The sequence below is a fragment of the Cryptotermes secundus genome, unplaced genomic scaffold (assembly GCF_002891405.2).
Source record: "Cryptotermes secundus unplaced genomic scaffold, Csec_1.0 scaffold156, whole genome shotgun sequence".
Classification (NCBI taxonomy): Eukaryota; Metazoa; Arthropoda; class Insecta; order Blattodea; family Kalotermitidae; genus Cryptotermes; species Cryptotermes secundus.
This window is the reverse complement of record NW_019727089.1, coordinates 152,227-172,126: the sequence shown is the minus strand read 5'-3', so window position 1 is coordinate 172,126 and position 19,900 is coordinate 152,227. Positions and strand designations below refer to the sequence as shown.

The following is a 19,900-nucleotide window of genomic DNA, read 5'->3' as shown; positions in this document are numbered from 1 at the left end:
CCTGGTTCCTTTTCCTCTTCTAAATCCAAACTGATCTTCTCCAAGTACATCCTCTATTTTCCTTTCAATTCTTCTTTTAAGTATCTTTGCTATTATCTTTGCTGTATGTGCAATAAGACTTATTGTGCGATGGTCGCTGCATTTTGTAGCTTTTGTCTTTTTCTTTAAGGCAATCATTGTAACTTCTGTAAAGTCCTTGGGCCACTCTTCAATTTCATATATCGTGTTCATTAGTTTTGTCAGTGTTTTCAAACCACCTTCTCCCAGTAATTTGAGCACATCTTCAGGTACATCATCATCTCCTGTAGCCTTTCCCTTCCTCATTTCCTTGATAGCTTTTTCCACCTCACTTTGTAAAATATATGGTCCTTTCTTGTCTGTATCTACTTCCTCTTCCAGTTCAACTTCTAAGGTTTCTGGCCGATTAGGTCGATCACATAGTTCTGTAATATAATTTTCCCAAAATTTTCAGCACTTGCCTCTGATCTACTATTCTATTCCCCTGGGAGTCTTCGATGCCAATATTTTGAATCCCATGCTTCTCTTTCCATCCTAGTTCTTTTGTCTTCATGTACATCAAATCATAACGTCCTGTTCTCATTATATATCTTCTCAAGATATTCCTTTTTGGCCCTGTCCGTGGCTCTTCATTCCTCAGTCTCCTGTATTTCCTCCTGCCTTCTTCATTGTTGACATTCTTCCATTTCCTTCACTCCTCCATTTTACTCATCATATATGGGACAGAAAAGCATACTCTTCCTCATAGTATCGTTGCAAGTGACCCAGTGATGCAGCCATTCTCTGAGTCTTCCGTCCCTCTGTGAGTTGACGTGGAACCCACTGCGTGCAGATTTTGCGGTACAGCAGGTGTTTTGTCACAATGGCGTGTACGGAACCGTGACTTATTCCCATCAAAAGACTAATTTCTTCCACAGTGATCCATCGGTTTGCCCGGATGTGACCATCCAACGCAGCAATAACATCAGGAGTGATGACAGGATGAGCGTGTCCTGGGCGAGCATCATCTTGCAGTGACACACGTCCCTCTCAGAAACGCTTATGACATGCCAGCACATGCGAATGTGACATGCTGTGTTCACCGTAAACAACAGACATGTGACGATTAATTTCTCTTCCTCCTACTCCTTCAGTAGTCAAAAAGCACACTACACTTCGCTGTTCTTCTTTACCCGCCTCCATTACTGATGTTAGACGACTACACATAGTGCTAACCTTACTTCCAGCACAATAAACAAACGACTAGTGTGCAAAGGGACGTTGTCACTTTGCTTTCCTGAGTCCCTGCCAGATGTTCGTACCATAAGCAAATTCCAGTGTTACCAACTTGCGTGCTGTGTGAGTTATGCATGGTGACCCGTTTTCATTTGACTGCCTCTTACAAATAAATTTTACTGAGTTCTAAAGTGCACAATATTGTAACGATACTATATCATCTTGGAGGAACAATGACACATATGTCATGAAAGAAATGTGTAATGACTGGTTGACATTCACTCTACCAGTTACATGTATGTATCACAATAGGTAATATTCGAAAAGACCTTTGAAAATTTTAACCACTCAAAAAAGTTGGATTTAATTATAGCTAGGTTAGAATTCAGATTCATAATTCTTATTATTCTATACTAAGACTAGAAGAATGATGAATATGCATAGAATTCAAACTGAAAATTTAAGTGTAATGACTACTTACCTTCTTCAAAAACTTCAGTTTCTTTGGTTATGCTAAGACAGACAGCTTCTGAAAATGAATTAAAAGACATTATGTTGTAGCAATATATTAATACATAATATCCCTATAAGAGATTCAATGCCTGTTAATGTAAATGTTGCTTATTTATGGCTGAATATGATTTTATGAGACAAATACAGTACATAGAAAATAACTGTCAAATGAGAAAATAAGTGTTACAAGACAAAAACAATGTATCATACAAATATAACTTTATTAGAAGCCTGATAAATATTGAATAACCAAAACATGTGAGCAAAGCAGAACTTTAAAATACATTGGTCTTTACATTTAAGAATTTATCACAAAGGTTGTAAAATAAACAAATCACATATATTTACACATTCTCTATTCTTAATAACATCGATACAGAAATGTCAGTAAATGTGAACAGATATTACTGATTTTCCACAGACAGGACAGCACACTGTATGCTTTCAGGAAAGCACTTAGGTCCCTACAGATATCTCGCTTCACTAAACTGCCCAGTCTCTAACCCTGATTCTTCTACCCATTTATGTAAAAGGAAGGAAAAGGCACTAATGACAATGAATATATATTTTCAATATCCATGTTTGTTGTTAAAAATATGGATACTTTCACACTAAATTCTGATATATATAGTATCCATACCAGACAAGGTTCAGATTTACATCCTTCAACTTATAAATTAACTAAAATCCAAAAAGGTGTCTACTGTTCCAGGATTATGATATTTAATAATTTACCACAGAATCTTAAGAACATGACAAATGATGTTAATAAGTTTAAACATGCCTTAAAAAATCTCCATATTGGCTCCTTTTACTCATTGCGGGAATATCTAAATTGGAGAATAATGGAAAACGTTGCTTCTTACAAATAATTTATAATCTGATTGCTGATCTGATATGGTTTTTTGCGTGGTTGATGTAATCTTTTGTCTTGATTTTATGCAGCTTTTCGTTTTGATAAGCATGATTTATATGTATTGTTTACCTGTAGAATCGCCTGTTTCTTATCGACAGTATTATGATATGATCAGTCCTGTATCAATGTATTTTGATTTATGGGAAAATAAAATAAATAAAGAAAGATAATTGGTCCTAAGTGTGTAAATTTGTAATGCATTTAATTCAGTTAATTTAGGTAATTTAAATTAAATTGTATTAATTTTAAGTTTTATAGTAATGTTCTTTTTAGATTATGTTTATTAATTAAAACTGTATGAAGTTTTTTATTTTATTATTTATGTTAATTGACTAATGTATGTGATTTAATTATGTAATTTATTATATGTATCTGGACACATCTATTTTCAAAGGGACTATTTCCACATCCTAGGTTTTTTACCTGTATGGATATATGGAAAAAAAAAGGAAATGAATGAATATTTAAATCTCATTAAGTGTTTGCAACAGTGTTGATTTCTTCTAAAAATAATTCTGTCACACAATTTGTCTCAAGGACTACTATTATTCTAAGTTTAGAGTTATTTAACTATGGTGTGACACAATGATGGCTATTTATTTGGATTTCATCAATCATCCAGTCTTTTATATACAAAACTATCACATGAACAGCCACAAACATTAAATCATGCTGCCAAAGGAACCAGTGTAGCAGAAACACTCCAGACATATATTCAGGAGATTCTTGGTTCAAATTTTGGATCAGACAAGGCTATCCTGAGAGAGGTTTCTTGTGGTTTTCCTGCCCCTTCACATAAATTCTAGAATGGTACCTAGTTTCAGTCACGATTGCTTCCTTCCAGATACTTTCCAAATTCATCAATCATTCTATCTGACCTTTTATATCGTTTTGATATTGGAAGCATCATTAAATAATTGATTAAAATGAAATCCAGAAAGTAAACTCATATGATAATTTTATAAGAAGGAAGGAAAAATTTAACTCCATAATAATAACAGTAATATTGCCAGACATACTGCATAATGGCAGGTCTCATATTATGAAACTATTAGGCTCTTAGACACTGGCAATACAGCTAATTCTCACTTAAATATGGTTTACAACAGCATATTTTCTCTGCAGATTAACAATTACTTTGTAGCATAAAGAACCACTGAATACCTACATCTGTTTCTCTTAAGTGTTCCAAAATTCAGAACTGTAATATGAATCCCAGTCTCATTTGTAAGCACAGCAGGACTTTGTACCTGACAATTCTATGACAGTTATGACAAGTGATTGAAGATCTAACTGAAGACAAATCACAGTAAAAGTCTGAGTGAGGACTTCTGTTACTTGTAACACATTTATTAAATGATTCTAAGAACTATGAAATATTTTATTAACAGGAAAGTCATTTAATGGCACGTTTTATGTTCTACTAGTGAGAGTGGTGGTTCTTCTGAAACTGACATTCACTGAAATAATGAAACTGATTACTTATTACAGCAGTCCTATAAATATATATATCCCCATTTCCTGAAGGTTTCTAATTTTCTCACTTCCATCTTGAAGTGCCAATCTTCAGAAAGAAAATTTCCGTCACTTACACTCTTTATATCATTAAATATTCAAAATTTCAATTTAAATACTAATGTATTATTTTTCAGATGTTAACAGGAAAGTACAAAGCTTGTGTAATTAAGCTATATTAATACACATTTTCACATTCTGCTGATGATCAAATACAAAGGATTTCTAGGACTGATTATTGATGAAAAGTTGTCACGGAAGGGGCACATTGAACATGTTTTAAAAAAGTTAAGTTCCGCTTGTTATGCTATCAGGATTGTCACGCCCCTTATGACGGAGAATACTCTAAGAATGATATATTTTGCATATGTTCATTCATTATTATCTTATGGTATTTTATTATGGGGTAATTCACCACATAGTCTTAGTGTTTTTAAGATGCAAAAACGAATACTCCGTATTATGACTAAGACTAGATGTAGAGACTCTTGTAGACAACTTTTTAAAGATTGGGAAATTTTACCATTTTATTCTCAATATATATTTTCTTTGATGATATTCGTTGTGAGAAATAAGCATCTTTATAAAACTAATCAAGAAATTCATGGTCTAAATACTAGGCACAATACTGACCTTCATTTTCCATCTGCTAGATTAACAATATATAATGAAGGGACATATGCTATTGGAATGAGGATATTTAACCATCTCCCTATAAATATAAAATCATTATCATATAAAATTGAATTGTTTAAACCAGCATTAAAGAGATATCTTTGCTCGTGGTCATTTTATTCATTAGAGGAGTTTTTTAATCAAAATAATTTGTAAATACTGATTGGATGTAAATGGGATTAACTGTATGTTATATTTTTTAATTTTAATTATGTTTATTACTTAGTATTATGTGATATTGTTTTATGATTAATGTTTAATGATTGTGACGAATGAACCTGGAGTAGTAAGAAGTAAAAGGTTGTATTTCTAACAGTGTATGAATCTATGTTGTTATGATATGGCTTGATTTAATGTTACACCATGTATCTTTTTATGTTTTGTATGAGATTGTATCAGTTTGACGAGCTCTATATCCTATGGGTGCTAAAGCCCCTGTACAGGATTTGTGGAGTTATTTAATAACAATAAACAATAAACAAAGGAATAATGCTCTCTTAGAAATCATGTCCTTTACACTGCTAGTTCGATACAGTCTATTACCTATGATCTGTAGAGGGCCTTTAACACAAATCAAGGAATACTTTTACATCAACCATCACAAAGTGAATTATATTAATGCATAAATTTTACTCAATACAACTACATTTTTAAAATTACAAATTTATTTCCACATTTCTTCAAGCAAGTAACTGTCAAACAAATAAGTTGATTACTCTTGATGTCTGCTTTTAAAAATGTAGGGAACTGAACCCTCTACACTTGAATGTCATATCTTAAAGAAACCCACAACCATGGAATGTCCAGTGCCTTCTGTCAAAAACTGTCAGTGTTTCACATGTAATACTGAATTTAGTGTTTTAAGTTCTGTGATACATTTACAAATTGAAAATACACTGTGAGTTAAAAATGACATTACATTTTGGATAAATTATTCTAGCATTGACATTCCTTGTAAGGGTCTTGACTCAAACTGAAACAACATCTGTAACATCTTAATTCTCTCCACATATTCAGAAATTGATTTTACTTAAAACATTTTTCTAAGCCAATTAGATCGTGAAATATCAAATTTAATATATGCCTGCAATATTCAGAGTTAAGGAACACGGAGGAAGATCACTATGTGAAGGACTTCATGTCTAAGAATTTGTTCTTTCATCATTCTTAAGTGCACTGTCCTGCCTGTGTACTGTCACAGCTATAATGTCCATCATACTATCTAGTGAACTGGAATCTGTTTGGTAAGAAATCTTCCCTGATTTTAAATATTAACATTAATGCTGAAGTATGATAATTAAAATAAATATTCTCATCAATGAATTTCATAAATTATTTATGACGTTACAGTTTAATCAGTCATTAACACGGATTTTAGAATGAAGTCAATAAAACAAAATCCTCTAAGGATATGACCAGTAATAAACATTAAAACTAGTTCTTGTCCTTGGTATTGGTTTTACCATAATAATAAAATTTGAAATATTTGTATATCAACAATTCAAATTAATGCAAACAATTTAAGTTTAAAGTTTTATTGGGATTATAATTTTGCTGAAAGGATGGGATTAATGTGAACTGAGAAAACAAGAGAGTGAATTTCAAACCCCAAGCCGAAAATTAAATCTGCCTTTAAAAATTTGTCCTTCTTTAAATGACACATTGCATGATTTGACAGCCATATAGAAATGGCTGTATACTTATGGTATCAATTTTGAAAGTCTGTGACATTAACAGATTAAATGATATAACAAAATAATAATTGTACATTCATCATTACAAGAACTTTGTCTTCTGAGACTTTATGAAAAAAAAACTCAAAATGACTGGAGAAAGCAAGCACACTCAGTTCTTATTTATGGCTGTCAAAAAACAATTTGTTTATTAGATAATGGCTCCCTCCACTACAGCACACCCAGAATGGTCAGTCCATGGCTGAATATAGTAAGTACAGAAACAAGACATGACTGATTCAATCTGTAAACATAATGAGATTGGAAACGGCAATTTTAGCCATAATATATCAATGTGTTTTTATTCAAATACTCATATTTTCTTTTCAACAAGAAATTTTAAAGTGTGTTAATAATATATGCAATTAACTGATTCCAATTGTAAAGATCAGTAAGCAAATAGGTTCATAAATCAAGGGAACAACTTACAAAACATTTTGGTTTCCAGCAACTCACAGTAGATTTTACTCTTTTTATAAAGTAACACAAGGTTTAGTTAGTGATAAGTTAACTGTCGTATCCCTTTACAAACTTCAGTTAATTTATTTACACCTTTTAAAACCAATAAAGCAACTGCATGCTTGCAGGCCAAAAGTGATGTATGCCAGACATTATTTCTTGTTAGTTCTTTTTTCTGATATTTATACTTACTTTAATAAGAACATCATACATTTTGCTGACATACAGAGTACCCGTTTGAGAATGACATATTTCTGCTGAAGACATATCCAGATGAGAAAAGATTCTCCTTTTCTAAAAGATAATACATTTCACAATAAAAAGTAGAAGACATATAGAAGCAACATACAATCTGCACAAACAATGAGAAGGTAAAATTAAATAGCTTTAGCAGAAGAAATCTAATCAATGAAACAATGAAAAAGCAGCTACTTAATGAACTAAGCACAATAGGCAATGTAATGGCACACATGACTGTGATACAATTAAGCAGAATAAGCAGTAATAAGCATTGTGTTATGGCATTCCATTAGTATTGCAGAAATATAAGCAGTAATCTCTGTTCACTACAGCTGGGATAAAAGCAGAAATAACAGTTTTATAACCTTGTTGTATGGTTTTTGATGGCTTCTGCTTGGGTTTCAACTTCAGCTCCAACGACTCCTCCTCATACATTGTGCCCAGTGGCGCTGGTTTCTTCTTCCTAAGGCCAATCTGTACTTCCTCCTCCATATCTTGCACTGAATAAGATGTCTGTTGCACATCCTGTGACGTTTTTCGCTTCAGCTGCACCTGAAAGTTCTCCTCCACATCTTCTGATACTGTGTCAGGTCGCAGCTGTATTGTGTCTTCTTCCTCCTCTTCAGGCTCTTCGATAATTTCGGCCTCTTCTGATCCTTCTATTTCTTGAGTGATTCTAATCGTTTCTTCCCCTGTTTCTTCAGCAAATGTTTTTGGGCGTTGCTTCTTAAGACGTACTTTACCTGACATTGTGATGTCTTCTTCTTCATAAGTATGAAGCTGGATATTAAATTCTTGCTCGATCTCTTCTTTGGTTTTGGTAACACTGGGTATTATGGTTACACTCTCTACTTCTGTAACTTCTTGAACTTCTGGTACAGGTTTCTTTCTTGGCTTTAGCTTTCTCAAGGTAATTTCCTCCGATATTTCCTCTACTGATTCTTTCTTTGAACCCTTCCTCCTTGGTTTAACGGTGAACTCTTCAGTGACATCTTCAGCAGGGACAGTGACTTCACTTACTTCCACTGATTCTGGTTCTATTTTCTTGATTGTGATTTCCTCGCCTATTTCTTCTACCACAGGTGCCTTTGGTTTCTTAACCTTCTTCAAAGTGATTTCTTCACTCACTTCCTCTTCCTCCTTCGGTTTTCCTGGCACTAGTTTCTTGATTGTGATTTCTTCAGCTACTTCTTCCACTACAGGTTTCTTTGGTTTCTTAACCTTCTTTAAAGTGATTTCTTCACTCACTTCCTCTTCCTCCTTCGGTTTTTCTGGTACTAGTTTCTTGATTGTGATTTCTTCAGCTACTTCTTCCTCTACAGGTTTCTTTGGTTTCTTAACCTTCTTTAAAGTGATTTCTTCACTTACTTCCTCTTCCTCCTTTGTTTTTTCTGGTACTAGTTTCTTGATTGTGATTTCTTCAGCTACTTCTTCCACCACAGGTTTCTTTGGTTTCTTAANGGTACCTCTGGTTTCTTAACCTTCTTGAGAGAGATTTCTTCACTCACTTCCTCTTCTTCCTTGGGTTTTTCTGGTTCTATTTTCTTGATTGTGATTTCTTCAGCTACTTCTTCCACAACAGGTTTCTTTGGTTTCTTAACCTTTTTCAAAGAGATTTGTTCACTCACTTCCTCCTCTTCCTTTGGTTTTTCTGGTTCTACTTTCTTGACTGTAATTTCTTCTGCTACTTCTTCCACCACGGGTACCTCTGGTTTCTTAACCTTCTTGAGAGAGATTTCTTCACTCACTTCCTCTTCTTCCTTGGGTTTTTCTGGTTCTATNTACTAGTTTCTTGATTGTGATTTCTTCAGCTACTTCTTCCACCACGGATACCTCTGGTTTCTTAACTTTCTTGAGAGAGATTTCTTCACTTACTTCCTCCTCTTCCTTGGGTATTTCTGGTACTAGTTTCTTGATTGTGATTTCTTCAGCTACTTCTTCCACCACGGATACCTCTGGTTTCTTAACTTTCTTGAGAGAGATTTCTTCACTTACTTCCTCCTCTTCCTTGGGTATTTCTGGTACTAGTTTCTTGATTGTGATTTCTTCAGCTACTTCTTCCACCACGGATACCTCTGGTTTCTTAACTTTCTTGAGAGAGATTTCTTCACTTACTTCCTCCTCTTCCTTGGGTATTTCTGGTACTAGTTTCTTGATTGTGATTTCTTCAGCTACTTCTTCCACCACAGGTTTCTTTGGTTTCTTAATCTTCTTTAAAGTGATTTCTTCACTCGCTTCCTCTTCCTCCTTTGGTTTTTCTGGTACTAGTTTCTTAATTGTGATTTCTTCAGCTACTTCTTCCACCACAGGTTTCTTTGGTTTCTTAATCTTCTTCAAAGCGATTTCTTCACTCACTTCCTCTTCCTCCTTTGGTTTCTCTGGTACTAGTTTCTTGATTGTGATTTCTTCAGCTACTTCTTCCACAACAGGTTTCTTTGGTTTCTTAACCTTCTTCAGTGTAACTTCTTCACTCACTTCCTCCTCTTCCTTTGGTTTCTCTGGTTCCATTTTCTTGATTGTGATTTCTTCAGCTACTTCTTCCACAACAGGTTTCTTTGGTTTCTTAACCTTTTTCAAAGAGATTTGTTCACTCACTTCCTCCTCTTCCTTTGGTTTTTCTGGTTCTACTTTCTTGATTGTAAGTTCTTCAGCTACTTCTTCCACCACAGGTTTCTTTGGTTTCTTAATCTTCTTCAAAGCGATTTCTTCACTCACTTCCTCTTCCTCCTTTGGTTTCTCTGGTACTAGTTTCTTGATTGTGATTTCTTCAGCTACTTCTTCCACAACAGGTTTCTTTGGTTTCTTAACCTTCTTCAGTGTAACTTCTTCACTCACTTCCTCCTCTTCCTTTGGTTTCTCTGGTTCCATTTTCTTGATTGTGATTTCTTCGACTACCTTTTCCACTACAGTTTCCTTTGGTTTCTTAATCTTCTTCAAAGTGGCTTCTTCACCCACATCCTCCGTTTCCTCTGGTTTTTCTGGTACTAATTTCTTGACTGTAATTTCTTCGGCTACTTCTTCCACCACAGGTACCTCTGGTTTCTTAACCTTCTTCAAAGTGATTTCTTCACCAACTTCCTCCTCTTCCTTTGGTTTTTCTGGTTCTATTTTCTTGACTGTAATTTCTTCGGCTACTTCTTCTACCACAGGTTTCTTTGGTCTCTTAACCTTCTTCAAACTGATTTCTTCACCAACTTCCTCCTCTTCCTTTGGTTTTTCTGGTTCTATTTTCTTGATTGTAATTTCTTCAGCTACTTCTTCCACCACAGGTTTCTCTGGTTTCTTAACCTTCTTCAGTGTTCCTTCTTCACTCACTTCCTCTTCTTCCTTTGGTTTCTCTGGCTCCATTTTCTTGATTATGATTTCTTCGACTACTTCTTCCGCTACAGTTTCCTTCGGCTTCTTAATCTTTTTCATAGTGACTTCTTCACTCATTTCCTCCTCTTCCTTTGGTTTTTCTGGTTCTACTTTCTTCATAGTGATTTCTTCGTTTACTTCTTCAACTACAGGTTTCTTCGATTTCTTAATCTTCTTCAATTGGATTTCTTCAGTCACTTCATCCTCTTCCTTTGGTTTCTCTGGTTCCATTTTCTTGATACTTACTTCTTCGGCTACTTCTTCCACCACAGTTTTCTTTGTTTTCTTAACCTTCTTCAATGGGATTTCTTCAGTCACTTCCTCCTCTTCCTTTGGTTTCTCTGGTTCCATTTTCTTGATTGTGATTTCTTCGACTACCTTTTCCACTACAGTTTCCTTTGGTTTCTTAATCTTCTTCATAGTGACTTCTTCACCCACATCCTCTGCTTCCTTTGGTTTTTCTGGTACTAATTTCTTGACTGTAATTTCTTCGGCTACTTCTTCCACCACAGGTACCTCTAGTTTCTTAATCTCCTTTAAAGTGATTTCTTCACCAACTACCTCCCCTTCCGTTGGTTTTTCTGGTTCTATTTTCTTGATTGTGATTTCTTCGGCTACTTCATCCATCACAGGTTTCTTTGGTTTCTTAATCTTCTTTATGGGGATTTCTTCACTCACTTGCTCCTCCTCCTTCGGTTTCTCTGGCTCTATTTCCTTGATTTTTAGTTCTTCAAGCACTTCCTCTACCATGGGTTTCTTTGGTTTCTCTGACTTCTTTGGGATTACTTCCTCGTTTATTTCATCTTCCTTCTTTGTTTTTTCGGGCTCTTTCTTTGCGATTGAAGTTTCTTGAAATTCCTCTTGCTGCATGGGTTCTTTCGGCTTTCTAAATTTTGTTATTGTTATCTCTTCACTTGGTTTCTCTGGTTCTTTGGGCTTTACTTCTGTAAATGTAATTTCGTCACTAGCTTTCTCTTTTACTACATCTGGTTTTATTTCCTCTATATTTTCGGTTGTTTCCTTCTTTGTTGGCTTTCTTGGTTTCACTTCTTTCATTTCTTCTACCGTTTCCTCTGCTGGCTCCGCTTTCTTTATTTCCTGAATAAGATCAGGCACTTCATCATGCTTCAGTAATACAGGCTTAATATCTTCATCATCATTTGATTTCTCTATTAGTTTCGGTTTCCCAGCTTCAATCTCTTTTGCTTCTGGCTCATTTTCTGGTTTCTTTTTTGTAAATGGTTTTAAAGTTATTTCTTCTGGCTTTCCTTCCTCAGGTTCACCCATTTTTTTTCTGAGAGTTATATCTTTCTCCTTTTCAGGTACTGGTTTCTTAGGTACACCTTTCTTCAGTGGAATCTTAATTGTTTCAGGTTCTGGGTTTTCTCCTTTAGGTTTGGGAGTTATTAATTTTTCTTCTTGCGGTTTCTCCTCCTCAAGCTTTTCTGGCTCCACCCGTGGAAATTGTGTTTCTTCTGGTATATCTTTGTGTGCTTGTGGTTTCTTTAGAGGTTCTAACTCTAAAGATACTTCCTCTTTTGACTCTGGTAATTTTATGTCTTGAGGTTCAATTTTCTTTGGTTTAATAGGAACAGTCTCATCAACCTCTTGTGGTTTCTGAGGAATTTTCTTCAGTGTCACCTGTTCAACCTCTTCTTCTACTTTTGGTATCTTCCCCTTACCTATAACCAGTTTTCTCTCCTCAGTTTCTTCAGGTTCCGATTTCTTTGGCATTCTTTCCCATGAAGTCTTATTTTCTTCCTCTTCTTCAATTGTTTTTTCTGGTTCCTCAAGTTCAAAAGCTGAATCTTCAAGTTCTATATGTTCTTTTTCTGATAACTTTATCTTCTTAACTTTCTTCTTTTGCAATTTCAAGGCTTCTTGGGCATTTCTGGATAAAATACCATGGTCTGATTTCACATTTAAATGAGTTATAATTGGTTTAATTTCTTCTGGGGGATATTGTATAACCTTCAAGTTGCTCTTCAATAAGACTTTGGGTAATTCAGTCGATTGTATCTCTCTCTTTTGTACTGAAGCCTTCTTCAATTTCACCTTTGCAAACAGTGGTACTTCTTCCTTAATATCTACTACCTTAACTTTTGTTGGCTTCACTTCCTTTCTTTCAATCTTCATTAACTGAGGTTTCATTTTTTCGAGAACTGGTTTCTTATCGGTAGGTTTGTCTTCAGAAGGCTTCTTCTTGATCAACTTTTCAGATTCAGGTTTGCTTTCAACGGGTTTCTCTCCTAATTTCACATCTTCAGGAACTGGCTTTAACTCCTCCTCCCCCCCTTGCTCAACATCTGCTTTAACAGGACTTTCATCTCTAACACGCTGAGTAACCTTCTTTTTCTTCTTGGAAGGTTTCTTTGCTGGAGCCTTAACATCGTTCTGTGTTACATTCATTGGTTTCTCCGTTTCTTCCACTACTTTAGCCTCTTCGGTAATAGGTTCCTGTGGTTCAATTTCTAAAGTAGTAGCTTCAGGAGTCACTTCAGTTACTTCGACAACTTTGGTTACTGGAACAGCAGGTTTTGCCATTTCTGGTAGTGACGTTATTTCTGGAACCAAGTCTTCAACAGTTTCTTCCTCTGTGTGTAGTTCTGTTATTTTTTGTTCCTCAGGTATTTTTTTCTTCTTTGATGGCTTTCTCACAGGTGCTTTAACATCTACTTCTATCACACTTACAGATTCTCTGCTCTCTTCAGTAGGTGCAACTTCTGCTGGGACTGGTACATCTGAACTTTTTAACTCTTCTGTAGTAATTTCTGGTGTGACCTGGATGGTTTCCTTCGTCTCATGGGGTAAAACAATCTTTTCTGCAATCTCAGGAGCAGGTTTCTTTAATTTCGCTAACACCTCTGCATTCATTTCAGTGACAACTTGAACAGTTTCTGCACCCTCAAGAAGAATTATGGTTTGTTCAGCTTTATCTGGAAGAGATTCCTCAACCATCTCAAGCTCCGTAGTTGTCACCCCTTCAGTGATTTCAAGCGTTTCATTTCCCTCTAGAACACTGATAGACTCTTCTGCCCTTTCAGGGGAGGCTAGTTCTGCTGGAATCAAGTCTTCCGTGGTAATATCTTCAGTTCTCTCTTCAATTGCAGTCTTTGGTGTTTCTGGAACTACCTTCTTTTTCTTTGGTTTCTTATGAACTGCTTTCAATTCATCGCCTTCATGTTTGGAAATTTCATGCTCTGGAATGTCCGTTTCCCTTATCTGAACCTTGGGCACTTCTTCCTCTACTGGTTGCTCCTGCACAATTGTCTTGGTAACTTCAACAATAAGAGATGGCTTTTCTTGGAGGATAGTAGGGCTTACCTGTTCCTTCGTAGGCAGAGATGATACTGGAACCTCACCTGGAAATAGGTCAGTTTCAACTTGAGTAATAATAAGGTGGTGTTTTGTTTCTGGTATGGTAACTGTAGCTTGTTCTTGTGTGGTTGTTAAATTCTTGAGGTCTCCCTCCTTTGTGTCAGTGGATACATCTGTGATTATGGTTGCAAGTTGTCGTTTCTGGACGACTTTCTGCACCTGTGTTATGACCTGTTGTGTTTCTTCAGGTGACGTAATTGTAGCAATCTGTTCCGTTGTAACTTCTTGTATCTGTAAAGGTTCCTGTGTGGAAAGTTTCCTCTGAGCTGTTTCAGTTTGTGGTTTTTTCTGTGGAATGATTTCCTCACCTGGTGCTTGTGCCAACTGTACCTCTGTCACAGACACAGGCTCCACTGTACTGAGTGATGAAGTGGTGACCGCACTCTCGCCAAGTGTCTCTGGTGTCGCAAGCTCTGATGGCATTTCAATAGTTTTAACTTGACTGACTGTAATGGAATCATGTTCTGGAAAGGACTGTGTTGCTAACACAGTGTGTAGTTTCTCTTGTGGCAAAAGTACACCTTCCTTGTGTTCTGTGCCTATAAATGTGACAGAAACTGTTGTTTGGGGTATAACAGAGGGATGTATGTTCTCAGTAGTGGAAATAGATTGATCAAATTCTGTGTGTGTTTCAAATGCTTCTACATGCTTTACAGTGATCGACATATTTTCAGACAGTACTGTCTTAGCCTGTGATTCCTTGGATAACTCCTGTGGTGTGTACATCTCACCTGTTTCATGTGGCTGAACTTCAAATTGTGTAACCACCTTCTGTGATGTGACCACGGTATCTGCTGACTCTTGTGCTGGTTTATGTTGGGTAGGAAGTTCTTGAACTACCTCCCCAGTATGTGTTTCCTGAAGCGAAGCAACTTCTCGTTCACAGACACTAACATTTATCTCTTCAGCAACTGGAGTTTTCAAAGGTGTAATATCTTCTGCAACATGTGTTAATGATAAATCTGTCACTGAAATAGAGTCTTTCAGAGTAACAGCGGCACTTGGTTTTATTTCCTGTCGTTCTGAGACAAGAAACTCCTTTGCTACTTGTTCTGAAGTCACCTGATCAACAACCACAGCTTCTATTGGGGCAATGGTTGGTTTAATTTCTTCCACAGATGGTGCTTTAACTTCAAAAGCTTCAGTATTTTCAGAAGGCGCTCCTTCTGAAGTTATAGCTTCAGCAGGTTTCTTTTTCACTGCCGTCTTCTTCTTTTTCTTCTCCACTTTGATATCTTGCTCTTCAATTACTTTTGTCTCCTGCACCCTTTCAGGAGCATCTTTTCCCACGAAAGACGTTTCAGCCCCTTCTGGAGAGACAATTTCCTCCTGTGGAATTTTGGTCACAGATGGGTGTTCAACAAGGTGAGCAGTGTCTCTGGAGGGAACTGGTGCCTGCTGGAGAGTTTCAGTGTTTTCCATAGTCTGAACAACTGATGTGCTCACTTGTTCTTGAAATAAAATATCTTGCATAGCATGGTCTTCTGGCGGCTTTTGGTCCTGTCTTTCTGCCTCTTTCCATTTTGTTAAAATTTCCGATATTTCAGCCACTTCATGTTCCTTTGCCTCCATTGTAGTCTTTGCTTTTTGCAAACTATCTTCTTGTTCCAAAGGCAACTCATGGTCTTGTGCTGTGACTTCTTCAATGGTGACTGCAGTCTGTATGCCTAATTCAGATCTTGCTTGCTTTAAAATTTCAGGCTTCTTAGAAATGTTCTCTGTCATTTCTATAGGCACAGTCTGAGCAACCTCCATGCTTTCAGATTTCTCATAGGTTGATGTTGCTTCATTTGGCTTGTACTCCAGTGGAACCAGGTCCTCTATTTTTTCAACATCTCCTGAATCTTCATGCTCTTCTGCTCCCTCATCTAGTAATTGAACATGTTCAACAATAGTGACCTTTTTCTTCTTCTTCTTCTTTACTAAATTCTTTTGGATTTCAGCCTCTTGAACTTGTACATCAACTGGCATCTCTGATATTTTTGGTTCTTCCTGTAACTGTGTTCTATCAACAAACATCACTTCCTCATCTGTAGCTTTATCTTCAATAAGTGGCTTCAACTCAACTACTGTCTTGGAAATCGGTACCGGTTCATCACATTTTACTTCATCCTCTGATGTAACATCTGGTTTCTTCTCTGCTTCAATTGGTGTATCTGATTCTTTGGCACTCTTCTTTCGTTTCAGCTTCTTTTCTTCGCCAAATACCCTAGGAATTATTTCTTCATCTCCTTCTTTTGCATCAATCGGCTTTGGCTTCCCAATAACTAACTCAGTTTTGTCTTCCTCATCTGGGGGCTTCTCTTTTGTAAATGGCTTCAGGGTTATAGCTTCTGGTTTCTCTTTTTTAGGTTCACCCATTTTTTTCTTCAATGAAATATCTTTATCTTCTTCTAGTTGGGGTTCTTTAGGCTTACCTTTTTCTAGTGGTATCTGTATAACTTCTGGCTCTTTCTTTGGCTTCTTTGGTCTAGTTTTCTTCAATTTCTCTGTTTCCGGGAGCTCCTCCTCTAACTGCTTGGGCACTTCTGGCATAGGATAGGGTTTTACTGGTTCTTCTCTTTCAAAGTTTATATCTTCTACTGGTTGCAACTGCGGTGATATTTCTTGTTTCTCTTTTTTGGATTTGCCATCCGCAGGTTCATGTTTCTTTGGTTTCTGCTTTTCTTTTTCTTCTGGCTCTTGTAGCTTTTCTGGTATTTTCTTGAGCTTTACTTTTTCTTCAGGTTGTTCTGTTTGAGGCAAATTTCCTTTGCCGATTACCAGTTTGTGTGCTTCATCTTCTTCTAGTTCAGGTTTCTTTGGCAACTTTTCCCAAGATGATTTTACATCTTCTTCCTCTTTTGTGGGTTTCTCTGTTTCCTCCACTTCAAACTGTGATTCTTCTAGTTCAGTTTCTTCTTTACCTGGTAATTTTATTTTACGTGTTTTCTTTCTCTGTAACTTAAGTGCCTCCTGGGTATTTCTAGATAAAATTCCATGTTCAGGTTTAACATTTAATGTGGTGATGATACATTTAATTTCTTCTGGGGGATAATGTATATGCTTTATGTGGCTTCTAAGCAGTATCTTTGGAAGTTCCACGCTTTTTATTTCTTTCTTTCCTATTATTTTCGCTTTCTTCAATTTTATTTGTGCAAATAATGGAAATTCTTCAACGTTAGAAACATCTACCACCTTTACTTTTGTTGGCTTTATTTCCACTTGCTCAAGTTTCATTAGCTTAGGCTTTATTTTCTTTTTGTCTTTTGATTCTCCTGTTGCTGGTTTCTCTGGTACAGGTTCCTCAGTTGGTTGTACTGCTTCAAGCTTTTCTGGCTGTTCAGCAGGAACTTCTTCCTTGTAAGCTTCAACACTTTTTATTTTTCTCTTCTTCTTTACTACTTTATTGGCTGTCTTATCATCAGTCTCTTTCATATCTAGAGCATCTTCAGTTTCGCGTTCCTTCAAGGGTTTGTCTGGAAGTTCTTTATCTGAAATGTCTGGAATATTCTCCACAATTTCTGGAAATTCCTCTGTTGTCTGTGGTTTCTTTTTAAGTTTCTTCTTTTTCTTTATTTCTCGACTTTCATCTGATTTTGTAATGTCCTCTTCAGTATTTTCTGTGGGTTTCTCAACATCCCCTATTGTCCCTGCAACTTCTACACTTACTTCAAAATCTTTAGGTTTCTTTTGCTTTGATTTTCTTCCCTCTTGTAGTTTTTCTATAATTTGTGGTTTTACCTCTTCTGGAGATGGCTGTACTTCCTCAGCAGTATCTGGAGGTATGTCTTCTAGAAGTTGTGTTGTTTCTACATCTTTCAATGTTATGGATTCAGGCTTCTCTTTTTCTTCTGGTATCTGAATCTGTTTCTTTCTGAGTTCATCTCCATCTTTGTCTTGGGGCACTGGAACCTGTTCTACAGATTCAAGATTTTCAGTCACTTCCTCAGCTTCCATTTGGCTAAAAACACTTCTGTCTTCAGTAACTTTTGCAACTTTAGGTTTTTTAACCTTTTTCTTCCCCATTTTATTAGGAATTTCTTCTTCTTCTGGCCAAATGTCTGGTTTCTGCTCTTTATTCACAGAGATCTCGTCTGATGTAACAATTGTTTCTTCTTCAATAATTTGGCTTTCTACCTTCTGTATTGCTTGTGGTACTGCATCCTCTGAAATTATTTCATAGACTTTCACTTCAGGCTTGTTTCCTTCATCTTCAACTGTTGTCAGTACTATCGTTTCCTCTTTACTTCCTCTTCTTCTGGTCACCTTCTTCACTATTTTCTTCTTCCTTTTCTCCTTAGTAACTTCAGGTTTCCCTTCAGTTACAGCTGCATCTTCTGCAAGTTCTTCAACAATTACTGGTGTTATTTCTTCTGCCTCAGGAATTTCTCCCTCATCCACAATTTCTTCAATGGACACTCCACCTCCTTCTTCTTCTTTGTCAGGTTGTAGGACAACTTTCTTGCCACCCTTAATCACCTTCCTTACAGTTCTCTTTATCATTTGTGCTCCAGAAGCAGTTGAAATAGTTTGGAACTGCGTTGTGATGTCTTCCACCATTTCAGTAGCTGAGGCCTGCTGCTCAACATCTGTGACATACTCACCTTCATTGATTTCGGTTGTGGTTTCAGATACTATGAGTGCTGGCATCTGCTCGAAGGACTGTATGGCTGTTGTGTGAGTTGTCTGTGGGGCCATCTCAGCTAGGATCTCTGAAATGTCAATGGTTTCGTGAGGCGAGAGCACGGTGGTGATATGCTGCATGTGTTGGCTGCTAGGCTCTGGTTTGACCTCTGACGAGGTGATGTGTTGGTGTTCGTGCTTGAGTGTAGTAGTGTAGGTGCTCTGTTGGATCAACGCTGTTGTGTCTTCATCTGTACCAAATTGTTGTGTTATCTGCTTGTATTCTGCAGTGGTAGTATGTGTTTTGCTTTCTTCAAGAGGTGTGCCAGTGATTCTGTCATGTGCTGGTGTGGGTGTATCATCACTGTGCTTTGTGTCAGTGATCACTACATCAACAGTTTCCTCAGCCACTGCCAGCAGTCGTGCTTGCTCTTTTGACAGAGGCAGAAGTGTGTCTTCCCTCTCATGTACACTTACCTCACACACCTGGGCACTAATGACTGGCCGTAAAAGACTGGTTGTGGCAGACTTAGCATCTGTTTGTGTGGACATGAACTTCCCTTCATCCATGCTGCATGTATTAACCTCTTCCTGAACTGCTACCCCTCTGGAGCTGCTAGTCAGCATTATGCTAATCATATCCACTGGTGTTTTCCCCTCAGTTAACTGCACTGTTGTTTCCTCTGAACTAGATTCTGAAGTGATAGTAATACCCTCCCCCAAATTGAAAGTAGCACCTGTTCTATTAAGGTGTTCAGGTTGTGTGTCATGTGTTCCCTCTACCATAAAAGAAATATTCTGAGCAACATGTATTGCAGAATGAGATTGCTCTTGTCCCAGCAGAGCTACTTGCTTCATATCAGGTATGGTTTTTCCCAAAGTTCCGAGGGTTAGAGATGTTACAGGTTCTTCGATAACAGGGGCCTCTCTTTCTTTTGTGATTGTCAGTTTGGCTTTGGAGTCTGTTTCTATAGATACCGCTCTAAGGATACTAGCATTTTCCTCTGTATATGATACCTGTTTGACTGCAACTTCTCTTGATTCAATCTCGGGACTTGGAATGGCTTTGTTCTCTTTTATATGAGTAGCAATAAATTCTATGGCACTCTCTTGAGAGACCGACATCTCAGTCATAGCAACGTTCTGTGATAAAATGTTAACTTCAGCTTCAAGAAGTTCTGTGCTGTCTTTAGTTACAAGCTCAGAAACACCACACTCAGACTGAGTGTATTCAGTCTGTACAACTTCTCTTGGAAGTATTCCAGTAGTAGCTCTT

At 36.8% G+C, this 19,900-nt stretch overlaps 1 protein-coding gene across 11 annotated transcripts in view; it reads right to left on the bottom strand.

Annotated features, from left to right (window-relative positions):
• LOC111864305 (titin) overlaps positions 1–19,900 on the bottom strand; it is a gene marked incomplete at its 5' end in the record, with an annotated part of 253,509 nt that overhangs the window by 86,316 nt on the left and 147,293 nt on the right. For 6 of the 11 annotated variants that reach the window (XM_023851449.2, XM_023851450.2, XM_033751371.1 and 3 more), the window contains 3 exon segments: positions 1,715–1,762; positions 7,650–8,721; positions 9,469–18,713. In XM_023851449.2, coding sequence (XP_023707217.2) covers positions 1,715–1,762; positions 7,650–8,721; positions 9,469–18,713 — 10,365 coding nt within the window. 11 annotated transcript variants of the gene reach the window in all.